This window comes from Mustela nivalis, assembly GCF_964662115.1.
Source record: "Mustela nivalis genome assembly, chromosome: 6".
Classification (NCBI taxonomy): Eukaryota; Metazoa; Chordata; class Mammalia; order Carnivora; family Mustelidae; genus Mustela; species Mustela nivalis.
The window spans coordinates 39,770,579-39,785,410 of record NC_139025.1 but is presented as its reverse complement, the minus strand read 5'-3'; the positions used below and the strand labels follow the sequence as shown (position 1 = coordinate 39,785,410).

The window sequence follows — 14,832 nt, the reverse complement described above, 5'->3', positions numbered from 1 at the left end:
TACTAAACTGTGAGCTCCTTACAAAAAGCTCTGTAACTTCTCAAGGGCTGCCTGGCACAAGGTAGGTACCAAATCAATCTCTAATAGATGAGTAGATAATTGTGACTCACCTCCTCACCACATTCCTAACCTAAGAAGTAATAATCAACAGATTTAACTGGAACTCTTTCTTTGCTAAGACAGAGAAAGATGACTTTTTCATTGGTTTGGTTGCTAAGATAAACCACTTAAAGCCAGACATATATACCATTTTATTCTCATTAAAATTGCTTGCTTCTCATCACATGCACATATATGAAAACCAATCCCAGATGACCTTTAAAGTAACTTCTAATTTTTTTAATTAAACAAAAAAAAAAACCCAAATCCATTTGATTCTTACCAGTAAAACATAATAACAATTAAAATATAGAAATAATACTTATCTAATAAAAATTCTAGGTAAAAATACTTTGTGGATACATATGCAATGTCCATTTAGTAAGTGATGGAAAAGGAGCAGGCACTGAAAAACAAAATCATATTTTAGTCTGATTCATTGTTCTTTTCATGTCCGAGATGCTGTTATTTAAACATATGATAAAAATCTTGATACCTAGAAATTCCATAAAGATAGTTTCATTTATTTTTAGTTGTTCAGTACATGCCAATACTCTATTTTGAATTTCTTCATGTTCTCTTTTCTTCTTATAATACTCTTGTGAAAGTGGTGTTTCTGAGTATTTTAACTGATACTGCTTCAAAACATCTTTATACTGACATATATAACCATGGTACATTTTTCTGTTAAAATTAAAAGAAATGATGACAATACAACAAGAACATATCTAAAAACTGTCTAAGTGTCACCTGTTAAAGTCTAAAAAGTTAAGCATAAAAGGCAAGTCAAATGCCAACTTATCCATGTTACCCTCAATACTCTTTACCTTTCAAATTTTCCTTAAACTTCATTCCACTTTTCAACTCTCTACTTTTTCTCTCCTCTACTTGAGTTATTCCTTGCCCCTCTTCAATTTTACTCCCACCATTCCAAAGGAACTGCCCTCCTCCCAGAAAAGAAAAGAAACTGCCCTTCTCAAGGTCACCAATGATCTAGTTGTCTAACTCTGTGATGTTTTTATTTCTTTTCTTAGTTAATACTGCAGAACCTACTTTTTATAAAAAGTTTTTATTTATCCCAGTTAGTTAACATACAGTGTTATACTAGATTCAGGTGTACAATATATTTCATTCATCACTCAGTGCTCCTTACAAGTGGACTCCTTAATCCTCATTACCTACTTAACCTATCTCCCCAGCTATTTTCCCTTCTGGTAGCCATCGGTTTTTTCTCTATAGTTAAAGTCTGTTTCTTGGTTTGCCTCCCTCTCTCTTTTTTCCCTCTTTGTTAGTTTGTTTCTTCAGTTCCACATATAAGTGAAATCATGTGGTATTTATATTTTTCTGATTTTCTTTGCTTAGCATAATACTCTCTAGCTCCATCCATGTCATTGCAAATGGCAAAATTTCTTTCTTTTTTATGGCTGAGAAATATTCCATTGTATATAGGTACCACATCTTCTTTATCTTCCATCTGTTGATGGATACTTGGGTTGTTTCCATAATTTGGCTGTTGTAGAAAATGCTGCTATAAATACTGGGGTACATGTATCCCTTTAATTTAGTATTTTTGTATTCTTTGAGTAAATACCTAGTAGTTTAATTGCTGGATCATGGGGGAGTTCTATTTTTCACTTTCTGAGGAACCTCTATACCATTTTCAAGAGTAGCTGCACCAGGTTACATTTCCACCAACAGTGCAGAGGGTTCCCCTTTCTTCCCAACCTTGCCAACCCCTGCTGTTTCTTGTGTTGTTGGTATCTGGGACTTCATCAAAATAAAAAGCTTCTGCACAATGAAGGAAACAACAAAAGTAAAAGGCAACTTATGGAATGGGAGAAGATACTTGCAAATCAGACATATCTGATAAAGGGTTAGTATCCAAAATATATAAAGAACTTGCAAAACTGAACATCCAAAAATCAACAGTCCAATTAAAAATGGGTAGAACACGTGAATAGACATTTTTCCTAAGAACATACACGGAGGGCCACCAGATACATGAAAAGATGCTCGACATCACTCATCATCAGGGAAACACAAATCAAAACTAAAATGAAAACCTCATTTTTCCAATGACTTCCTGATCTCTATCCTCCCTGAGGTTTTTGGTTTCTACCCTCCCCAGTTCAGCTGCCTCTGTAACTATGCTTTTTAAACTTTCAATTCTCTAAGCTGACATTTTAATAGGAAGTCATGCTTTATGTGTTAGAGCTCTGGGTTCACAGCCATTCTTATATACACCTTAACTATTTATGAAGAAAATTTCAGCACTGTTTGGAAGAGCTCCTCCAGTCCAATGCAGGTAGAGGTGGATGGTCACCAATTTGGACACAAGTCTTAAGGGGATGTTAATTCTTACAAGAGGATATTAACCCTTTTCATTTTACTTTTTTAAACCAATGGGCCAAATTCAACCTTATATCTGTTTTTGTATGGCCTGTGAGCTATTGAAAAAATAAAAAATAATACTATCTCATGACACATTAAAATTATATGAAATTCAAGCTATAACATCCACAAAGTTTTATTAGAACACAGCAATTCATTTACATAGCGTCTAAAGCTGTTCTTGCATTTACAACAGCAGGGCTGAATATCAGACTGTATAACACATAAAGCCTAAAATATTTACTATTTGGCCTTTCATAATAATAAAAAAATCTGCCTATACTAATCTACAGCAATGAAAATGTTCAATCCAGGTTCTTTACAGGAAATATATTCCTAGATCCTGTTTTTACCCAATTCTTATCATATACTTAGCATCAAGAAATAATATTCATTGAAAATCTTTTAAAAATACATAGTCCTTATGCCCCTCAAAATTCTGTAAATTTTCTAAATCAAGACATACTATATGGGAAAATTTATTTAAAGACACTATACTGATTATCTCATCTTAGGAGCTGAGAAAACAAGAACAGTTTTTATAATGTATACTGAGGAAAAAAAATTAAGGATAACAGTATTGTACTGGTCAGCAGATCTGAATCTTCTGAATGTTTTAATTTGTTTGATATACTAAACTCTGTCCCCTTTCAAGTAAAACATTTGAGCCCCAAACAAACTCTTATTCCTTTAAATATACATTTGCTAATTAATCTCTCACTTTTGGGGGAAATGGTGCAAGGAAGAGGGAAATATCTATTAGAAAACTGAGTCTGAGTCACCAGTTTCAGATGAAATAAGCATACCACATTTACCCTATTCATGTTATATATTCATGCCCACTCTTCTTATATACTCCATACAGGAACTTTAGCAAAGACCAGCATAGCCTGACTATCTCACCTGTTGCCAACAATACTTAATGTCTAGAATGGAAGATTAGGAGAAACAAGAAGCTGGTACCTCTGTTTCCTTCAGTACACATGATACCAGCAAATGGAGTCTTTTTTCTTCTATACATGTCTGATATTGAGTCATCAGTTCAACCAACCTATGTGGTTTTGTTTTTTAAGAAAAACCTGTTTCCACTTTAATACCTTTAGCTACCTAAGAGAAGTCATCCATAACAAACACTATTAGAGAGGTACATATTTAAACTGCTTTGTTTTAGCCCCTCATAGAAGCATTTTAATAATGTTTTACAACCTTGACTTGCATTGAGAGATGTTCTAAGGAGAAGTTATATGTACGTATGAATGTATGTATGGTGTTTATTTGGGGAGGCCACTGAAGAAGGTAACTGACTACCATGCTGTGTAAGTCCCTTTTCATGAAAACTCAGGAAAGAAATTTCTCTCAAATCTCATTACCAGAAAAAACCTCTGTTATCCTAAACAGCTGAGCTGGGCTCCTTCCCTCCTTCCTTCCTTTTTTTAAGAGAGGATAGAAGAAAGTAATCTGAACTGGGTTATGAGGTCCCCCAGGTGAGGGTACGTCACCTCACCCCATCCACTGAACTAACTCACTTTGCTGCCTGTGAGTCTGTTCCAAGCTTCAGCTAAGGAGGCATCTGCCAGAACCTTCCCACGAGCAGTGCCCATTCTCCCCTCAGTGCAAGCCCTTTACTCTGGGAACTCAACTCCCCAAAACTCAGGAAGGACCCAGTTAGGGCCACTTTTGAACAACTGAATTGTTTTTTAAATAAATACTCTGAATCTCAAACTGATCACATTTCTACAACGCCTTGACTACTACTAGGAATTCTAATCTTACCTATATTTAACAACTGTGCAAGACCATATAATATGAATTTCTATCCTAATCAAAGGCTTCATCTTCCTATATTATCCTTATATCCCTATAGCCTTGATTTTTATATTTAGTTTTCTTTTAACACTATGGTATTATACAAATTTCAAATCCTTTTCGTTAAAGCAAGATCTAAAAATGACAAAGTAACAGTATCTTTTACCAATTCCATTCTCTGCCTAATACTAGGATGATAGCGTATGCTAGCTTTCTCCTTTTTGCACTATACATTTCCCTGGGCAATCATCTATTTCTACTATTTCAAATGCCATAGAAGTCCAAATCTATTACTCTGGTCCCTACCTTCTCCTCTTAAGATCCATCTTTAAATATAGAGCACTACAGTCTAGATTTTCTATATGTTTTTTTTTTTTAATATTTATTTATTTATTTAACAGAGAGAGGGGGAGAGAGAGAGAGAGAGAGAAAATACAAGCAGGGGGAGTGAAGAAGGAGAAGCAGACTTCCTACTGAGCAGGAAACCCGAAGCAGGGCTCAATGACCCTGGGATCATGACCTGAGCCAAAGGCAGATGCTTAACGAGTGAGCCACTTGGGCACCCATGTATGTGTGTTTTCAATTTTTAAAATACAAAAATTGGAGTGATGTCAGTAAGATGACAGAATAAAATATCCCTCATGTGTACTGCCCCAACAAAAATAACAATTTAGCATCCAACCAAGGACAAAAGTGTGTTTGTGGGATCTCTGGGATCCAGGTAGAAGTCTGTGAAATCCTAGTATAGTCCAAGCCTGAGGAGAGTCATTTTGAGAAGGCAGGCTCACATCCTGGTGGGTAACTTATTAACTGTGGCCCTGGCTACAGACCTATAAACAGTTCAGTACTCACTGAGAACTCTGCTACAGCCCTATTTGGCTTTGGGTCTGTTACTAGCACCATACATCAAAGGACCCAGAAGGAGTCATACCCACCCAAGTATTAGGTAATAGGCATACATACCCTGCCTGGTCCAGCTATAGACTCTGAAGTGACCCTGAACCAGCTCCAGTCCTTATGTCTGCAATCCAGGAGCCCCTGGAGATTAGTCTGCCAAACTCATTCAGACTACAGATTCTGAAAGGGCCCTGTAACTGGGCTCTAGCCCATCCCAGCCAGAGTCACCAAAGAGTCCTGCTCACACAGGGACCCAAGCAGGACATACTTACGTCTGTACCCCCTGAAGATCCTGAAAAGACCTTATCCTTGGTTCCAACCCGCTCACAGCCACAGTTTTTCAACAGTATTAAGGGTCTAGTTCCCAGTGGGAGACTCTCTTATCTGCACCCTACTAGATTCTAAAGACCCATATACTTGGTTCTAGGTCTCTCACAGCCAAAAGCCATCAGCAGAACTGCCAGCCTTGGAACCCAAAAATAGGTACTCCTTTATGTACCCCCAAGAGATCCTAAAAGAGCCCTATACTTGGCTCCAGTCCCTCCAGCTACAGTCAAGGAGTACTCCAGCCTAGGAACTGGTCGAAGATATGTCTATCTGTGCCTTCAGAGCCAGGACTACAGAACGTATGACTGTGGAACCTGAACATGTAACCTGAAACATCTCAGAGGCTCAGTTCCAGTCCTTCCTGGCCATAATCTAGGGCTAGTCCTGACCACCCACAGATCCATTTAGTGACTAGGCAGGGTCTACCAGGTTCCTAAGTGGGAGCCACACCAGTCCACATACTTGGTAATAAACCTGCTGACTGAAGACCAACTACAGAACCTGAAGCAGACCTTTGTCCCAGCACTAACTAACTGAATGAAGTACTAGAAGCATTCTCAAGCACCCAGAGACCAGAAGGACTATACCTACCTGAACCCTTCATAACAAGCACAACCACCACAGATCCCAATGTGGACAAAGACAGCCTCAAAAACAACTTTGACCCATCATGACTGCAATTCTAGAGGTAAACCCATCAGTCTAAGAAACCAATAGGAAAAGGTCTTTACCTGCCAAAACCAATCTATAAAGACTGAAAGCGATGTTTGTTCATTTAAGTGCAAAGATATTAATGAAAGCTATACAGATAATAAGAACCAGGCAAATATGAAACCACCAAAGGAAAGTAATAAAGCTATAACAACTAAGGAATAGAGATCTACTATTTGCCTTTCAAAGAATTCAAATAATCATTTTCAAGAAATTCAATAAATTGCAAGAGAACCCAGACAACTAATCTGGGTTGTTTCAGGAAATAAAATCAGGAAAACAATGGATGAACAAAGTGAGAAGTTTAATAAAGAAATAAAAACCATAAAAAAGAACGAAACAAAAATCCTAGGGGTAGCCGGGTGGCTCAGTCAGTTAACTGTCTGCCTTCAGCTCAGGTCACGATCCTGGGATTGAGCCCTGCATCCGGTTCCCTGCTTGGCAGGGTGTCCGCTTCTCCATCTCCCTCTGCCTCCCACCCTCACTCGTGCTTGCTCTCTCTTGCTTGATCTACTCTGTCTCAAATAAATAAAATAGTAAAAAAAAAAAAAAAAAAGAAAAGAAATCCTAGAGCTGAAAAATACAATGACAGAAAGCATCAGCAAGAGACTTGATCATACAAAAGAAAGAATTCACAAATCTGAAATAGGTTCATTTGAAAGTTAGAGGAACAAAAAAACAGAATGAAAAAAGCCTACATGAATCATAAAACACTGTCAAGCAAACAAATATTTGCATCATGGGAGTCCCATGGCAGAAAGTTTGTTTAAAGAAATAATAGTTGAAAACTTACTAAATCATGGGAAAGAGTTAGACATCCAAGTATACGAAACTCAAAGGACCCAAAGCAAGATCAACTCAAAGAAGATTATTCTAAGGTATATTATAATCAAAATATTAAAAGTCAAAGACAAAGAGAGAATTTTGAAAGCATCAAGAGAAAAATATGTCTTCACACAAGGGAACCCCTATAACAATCATAGCAGATTTCTCTGCAGAAACCTTGTGGGCCGGGAGAGAATGAGATCATATTTTCAAAATGCTAAAACAAAAAACTGCAAATCAAGAATAGTACACCCAGCATAACTGTCCTTCAGAAATGAAAGAGAGATACAGACATTTCTAGACAGACATATGCTAAGGGAATTCATCATCCTTTGAGGAGCTTTACAGGAAATTTTAAAAGGAATTTTTCAAGTTGAAATGAAATGACACTAAGTAGCCACAGGAAAACATATGAAACTGTAAAATTCACTGGCAAAGGTAAACATATAATCAAATTCAGAATACCATAATAATGTGTTAACAATTTGTAAGTCATTTTTATCTTTAGTATAAAAGTTTAAAAACAGTAATATTAACAAATAGATACAGCTACAATAACTTGTTAATGGATACACAGTATAAAAGATGTAAAGTGGGGCACCTGGCTAGCTCAGTCAGTGAAGCATCTGATTCTTGATCTTGGGATCTTGGGATCATGAGTTTAAGCCCCATGTTGAGGGTAAAGATTACTTTAAAAAATGTATTAAACAAATAAAGGGAACTTTAAGATAAATAAATAAAGCATACACCTATATAATGTCTACCCTTAAAAAAAAAAGATGTAAAGTATGACATAAATAACATAAATCTGGGGAGGGGGAAGTAAAAATGTAGAGTTTTTATATGCAATTGCGGGTACATTATATCAGCTTAAAATAGTGTTATATTTATAAATGTTTTACGTTAACACCTCATGGTAACCACAGGGAAAAAATACTTATAGTAGATACACAAAAGATAAAGAGGAACTAAAGAAAGGAACTATGAAAAACAAATCACAAAGGAAGACAAGAGAGGAATACAGAACAAATGAATTTTAAAAACACTCAGAAAACAATTAAATGACAACAGAAGTCCTTGTTTATCAATAATTATTTTAGGGATACCTAGATGGGTCAGTTGGTTGAGTGCCCAACTCTTGATTTCATCTCAGGTCATGATTTCAGGGTGGTGGGATCAAGTCCATGCTCAGCATGGAGCCTGCCAAAGATTTTCTCCCTCTCCCTCTGCCCATCTACTATCATGCTCACACTCTATCTCTCTCTTGAAAATAAATAAACGCATCTTCTAAAAAAAACTAATCATTTTCAACATAAATAGGCTAAATTCAAACAATACAGAGCTCAATGAATTTAAAAAACAGGAAGCACTTATTTGTGGAGCATAACAAGGGGAGATGGAGAGGAGGAGGGAGTTGTGGGGAATTGGAAGGGGAGGTGAACCATGAGAGACTATGGACTCTGAAAAACAATCTGAGAGTTTTGAAGGGGTGGGGGGGTGGGAGGTCGGGGTACCAGGTGGTGGGTATTATAGAGGGCACGGATTGCATAGAGTACTGGGTGTGGTGCAAAAAATAATGAATACTGTTATGGTGAAAATAAATAAAAAATAAATTTTAAAAAAATCCAGGAAGCAAAAATATGCCACCTACAAGAAACTTACTTTAGCTTTAAGGACACACAGAGGCTGAAAGTAAAGGGATGGAAAAAGATATTACAAATGATAACCAAAAGAGAGAAAAAGGGGTTATACTTATGCCAGACAATATAGATGTTCAGTCAAAATCAGTCAGAAAACACAAAGAAAAAAGCAAAGTCTCTATACATTGATAAAAAAGATCAACTCACCAAGATAAAATAATTGCAAGTATATGTGCAACCAACACTAAACCACCTGAATATTTAAAGCAAATATTAACATAACTGAAGAGAAAAAGCAATACTGGTAGAGGACTCAAATACCTCAATTTCAACATTGGAAAGATCATCCAGAAAGAAATTAACAAGGAAACAGCATGCCTAATAACACTGTAGACGAAATGGAACTAACAGCCTTATACAGAACATTCAGTCTAACATTCCATCTAACAACACCCGAATATACATTCTTCTTAAACAAATGGAATACTCTCCAGTAGAGAGATCATATCTTGAGCCACAAAGCCACCTTAATAAGCTTAAGAAGACTGAAATTATATCAAGGGTATTTTCTGACCATAGTGATATGGAACTAGAAATTAACAGCAGGAAGAAAATGAAAAATTCACAAATCTGTGAAAATTAATCAATACACTCCTGAACAACACTGGGTCAAAGAAGAAATCAGAAGTATCTTAAGAAAAATGAAAATGAAAATACAATATACCAAAACCTAAGGAAGTGATGCAGCAAAAGTTCTGAAAGGGAAATTTATAGCAATAAATGCTTATATAAAGAAAATGTAAATAAACTAACTTTACACATCAAGAATTAGAACAATCTAAGGAAGAACAATCTAAGCCTGAACCTGGCAGAAGGAAGCAAACAAGAAAGATTAGAGCAGAAATAAAATAGAGAAGAGGAAGACAATGGAAAAAAATCAGTGAAACAAAGAGTTGATTTTTTGAAAAGATTAAAACGTTTTGCAAACCCTTGGTTAACCCAACCAAGAAAAAAAGAGAGAGGACCTCAAATAAGCAAAACTGTAAATGAAAGGAGATATTATACCATAGAAATACAAAGGATCATAAGAGGCTACCATGAACAATTACAAGGCAAACAATAAGATAACCCAGAAGAAATGAATTGAATTTCTAGAAACATGCAACCTACCAAGACTCAATCATGAAGAAACAGAAAAACTGCACAGATCAATTATTAGTAAGGAGACTGAAGTTGTAACCAAAACTTCCCAACAAAGAAAAATCCAGGACCAGATGGTTTCACTGATGAATTGTACCAAACATCTGAAGAATTAATACCAATACTTTTCAAACTCTTCTGAAGAGAAGTCAACACCCTCCAACTCATTTTAAGAACATTACACTGATACCAAGCCAGATGAGAACACTACAAGAAAAGAAAACTACAGGCCAATATACCTGAGGAATATAGACAGAAAAATTCTCAACAAAACATTAGCAAACCAAACTCAACACACATTAAAAGGATCATACACAACGACCAAGTGGGATTTATCCATGGGTTGCAAGAATGGGCTCAACCTGCACAAGTCAATAAACATGTTATTCCACATTAATAGAATAAAGGATACAAATCATAAGAGACAGGGGTGCCAGGGTGGCTCAGTTGGTTAAGCGACTGCCTTTGGCTTAGGTCATGATCCTGGAGTCCCAGGATTGAGTCCCACATCACATCTCCTGCTCGACAGGGAGTCTGCTTCTCCCTCCGACCCTCCCTCTTCTCATGCTCTCTCTCTCAAATAAATAAAATCTTAAAAAAAAAGAAAATACAATTCACTCAATAGATGCAGATAAAGCATCTGGCAAAACTCAACACCCACGTTCATGATAAAAACTCTCAACAAATTGAGTATAGAAAGAACATACTTCAACATAATAAAGGCCATCTATGACAAGTCCATCACTAACATCACAGTCGATGGTGAAGAGCTAAATGCTTTTCCTTCAAAATCAGCAATAAGACAAGGATGCCACTCTCACCACTCCTAATCAATGTAGTACTGGAAATTCTAGCTAGAGAAATTAGGCAAGAAAAGGAAATAAAGTCATCCAAACAGGAAAGGAAGAAGTAAAATGGTCTGTTTGCAAAATGACATGATCTTATCTACAGAAAACTCTAAAACTCCACACAAAAACTGTTAGAACTAATCAACAAATTCACTGAAATTTTGCACTACAAAATCAACATACAAAAATCAGTTGCATCTCTATATATTAATAATAAGCTATGTGAAAAAGAAATAAAACAATTTCATTAACAATAACATCAAAGACAATAAAATACTTAGGAATAAATTAAACCAAGGAGGTGAAAGGTCTGTCCACTGAATACTATAAGACATTGATTAAATAAACTGAAGGAGACACAAATAAATGGAAAGATATCCTGTGCTCATGTATCAGAAGAATTGTTATAATGTCCATACTACCCAGAGACATCTTTGGATTCAATGCAATCCCTATCAAAATTCCAGAATCATTTTTCCCAGAAATAGAAAAAACAACACTAAAATTTGTATGCAACTTCAAAGGCCCCCAAAGAGCCAAAGCAATCTTAAGAAAGAACAAAACTGGAAGCATCACACTCCCTGATTTCAAACTATGTTACAAAGATATAGCAATCAAGATACTATGATACCGGCATGAAAACAGACACACAGACCAATGGAACAGAATCAAGAACTCACAAATAAACCATGTATATACAGTCAACTAATATCTGGAAAAGGAGGGGGCACATGGGTAACTCAGTGGGTTAAGCCTCTCCCTTTGGCTTAGGTCATGATATCAGGATCTTGGAATCAAGCCCTTCATGGGGCTTCCTGCTCAGCAGGAGTCTGCTTCTCCCTCTCACTTTCCCTCTGGGCTCTCCCCATCTCTATCAAATAAATAAATAAAATCTTTAAAAAGATAGTTGGAAAAGGAGCCAAGAATACTTAATGCAGAAAAGATAGTCTCTTCAATAAGTGGTATTGGGAAAACTGGATATCCACATGTAAAAGAATAAAACTGGACCACTACCTTACACTACTCAGAAAAATTAACTCAAAATGGACTAAATGCTTAAAATACAATGCCTGAAACCATAAAACTCCTAGGAGAAAACAGGGGAAGAGCTCCTTGATACTGGTCTTTGCAACAATTTTTTTGGTTACAATACCCAAATCACAAGCAAGAAATGCAAAACTAAATTAGTGAGGCCATGCTGAACTAAGGCCACGCTGAACTAAAAAAGCTTCTGCACAAAAAAAAAAAAAGAAAGAAAAAAGAAAAGAAAAGAAATCAACAAAATGAAGAGGCATTCTGTAGAATGGAAGAAACTATCTGCAAACCATATATCCAATAATGTGTTAATATGCAAAGTATATAAGGAATTCAATACAACTGAATAGCAAAAAGTCTAATAATTCATGTTAAAAACAGGCAGAGGGTGTGAACACATTTCTAAAAACATACAAATGACCAAAAAGTTCATGAAAAGATGCTCAACATCACTAATCATCAGGGAAATGCAAATCAAAACCACAGAGATATCACCTAACATCTGTCAGGATAGCTAATATTGAAAAGATAAGACATAACAATTATTGGTAAGAATGTGGAGATAAAGCAACCTTTGAGCACTACTGGTGGGAACATAAATTGGTACAACCACTGTGGAAAACAGTATGGAAGTTCCTCAAAAAATTAAAAATAGAAGTACCATATAATCCAGTAATTCCACTACTGGATATTTATCCAAAGAAAACAAAAATATTAATTCAAAAATATACATGCACCCCTGTGTGTACAGCTGAATAGTTTACAATGGCCAAGATATACTTGCAACCCAAGAGTCCATATACAGAGGAATGGATAAAAAAGTGAGATACACACACACACACACACACACACACACGTATGTGTGCAATGGAATACTACTCACTCATAAGAAAGAATGAGGTCCTGCCATTTGTGACAACATGGATAAATCTAAGGGGTACTAAAGGGACTGGAATAAGTCAGAGAGGGAAAGGGAAATATATGTTTTCACTTAGACATGCAATCTAGGAAAAACCCCACAAAAAATACAGACTCTTAAATACAGAGACCAACTTAGTGGTTGCCGGGGTAGGGGTGCAGGGAGGGTGGGGAATACAAGAAAGAGATTAAGAGGATCAAACATCCAGTTATAAAATAAATGAGGGGATGCCTGAGTGGCTCGGTTGGTTGAGTGTCCAACTCTTGGTTTTGGCTCAGGTCATGATCTCCTTGGTTGGGGGATCAAGCCCCACATCGGCCTCTAAGCTTAGTGGGAAATCTGTTTGAGATTCTCTCTTTCCCTCTCCCTCTGCTTGCTCATGCGCTCTCTCTCTCTAAATACATTTTTTTAAAAAATTGTCAGAGGAATGGATATATTTTTTAAATCATTATGTGCCATATATATATGCACGTGTGTGTGTGTGCGCACCATTATGTTATATACCAGAAAATAATATAACATTGTACATCAATTATTATTCAGTAATAATTTTTTTAAATAGGTATATAGGGGTAGCTGCCTGGGCCACTCAGTAGAGCATGGGACTTAATTTCAGGGTCATGAGTTTGAGTCCCACATTGGGCACTGAGTTACAACCCTTTAAAAAATAATTTTTTAAAAATGGGATATATATATATATATATATATATATATGCAATGGAATATTATTTAGTCATAAAAAAAGAATTGTTGCCATTTATGACACCATGGATGGACCTTGAGTATCATGCTGAGTAAATAAGAGAAAAACAAATACAGTGTAATCTTATATGTAAAAATCTAAAAAAAGTCCAATCACAGAAACAGAAAATAGAACGGTTGTTGCTATGGGCCAGGAGCAGAGGAAATAGGGAGATGCTGCCCAAAGGATATAAACTTCCAGTTATAAGGTGAATAAGTTCTGGGGATTTAATATACAGTATATTAAATATAACAATAGTGTATTATATACTTAAAAGTTGCTAAGAGAGTAAATCTTAAATGTTCTTACTACAAAAAAAAAGTACTTATACAGGATGACAGATGTGCTACCTTCCTAAACTTATTGTGGTAGACACTTAAAATTATATACATATATCAAACCATCATGCTTGTAGACCTCAAACTTAAGCAATGTTATATGTCCGTTATATCTCAATAAAGCTGGGAGAAGAAGTAGTAAAAAAATAAAACTAAAGTATAAAAAAGATAACATAAAATACAAAAAAATATAGAAAATTATGCTCTTGTCCAATTACGTTAAAAATAGAAACATTTCCGGGGCGCCTGGGTGGCTCAGTTAAAGCCTCTGCCTTCAGCTCAGGTCATGATCCCAGGGTCCTGAGATTGAGCCCCACATCGGGCTCTCTGCTCAGCAGGGAGCCTGCTTCCTCCTCTCTCTCTGCCTGCCTCTCTGCCTACTTGTGATCTCTCTCTGTCAAATAAATAAATAAAATCTTTAAAAAAAATAAAAACATTTCCATTTTTTTTTAAAGATTTTATTTATTTATTTGACAGAGAACACAAGTAGCAGAGAGGCAGGCAGAGAGAGAGAAAGAGAGAGAAGCAGGCTCTGCACTGAGCAGAGAGCCCGATGCGGGGCTCGATCCCAGGGTCCTGGGATCATGACCTGGGCCGAAGGCAGAGGCTTTAACCCGCTGAGCCACCCAGGCACCCTGAAACATTTCCATTTTTTAAATTAAGTGAAATTATAATGCTGTATAATGTGTTCAAAGTCTCTCTTGGTAAGCCTGGGTGGCTCAGTAGGTTAAACACCTGCCTTCACTCAGGTGGAGGGCATCAGGCATGGGGCCCCTTGTTCAGCAGGGAGCCCTCTTCTCCCTCTGCCTGCCACTTCCCCTGCTTGTGCTGTGCATGCACGCTCTCTCTCTGACAAATAAATAAATAAAATCTTAAAAAAAAAAAACAAAAAACAAAGTCTCGCACCTTGTTCCATTATATTTACTAATTACATTTAGTCCTCCAAACAAGATTATTTTACACATAATGAAATAAACCCATACAATGGCTTTCTCCATTAGAATGTAACTACATTAGCTCTCTGAAAATGAGAAGTTTCATATAAAACCCCCTT

General features: G+C 36.4%; 1 protein-coding gene across 7 annotated transcripts in view; it reads right to left on the bottom strand.

The window, feature by feature from the left end:
* LOC309866902 (protein SIX6OS1) overlaps window positions 1-14,832 on the bottom strand; it is a 91,737-nt gene that overhangs the window by 31,181 nt on the left and 45,724 nt on the right. For all 7 annotated transcript variants that reach the window (XM_082734972.1, XM_082734975.1, XM_082734976.1 and 4 more), the window contains 2 exons: window positions 596-783; window positions 463-505 (listed from right to left, as the gene is read on the bottom strand). In XM_082734972.1, coding sequence (XP_082591098.1) covers window positions 463-505; window positions 596-783 — 231 coding nt within the window. The remainder of the gene's footprint in view (window positions 1-462; window positions 506-595; window positions 784-14,832) is intronic.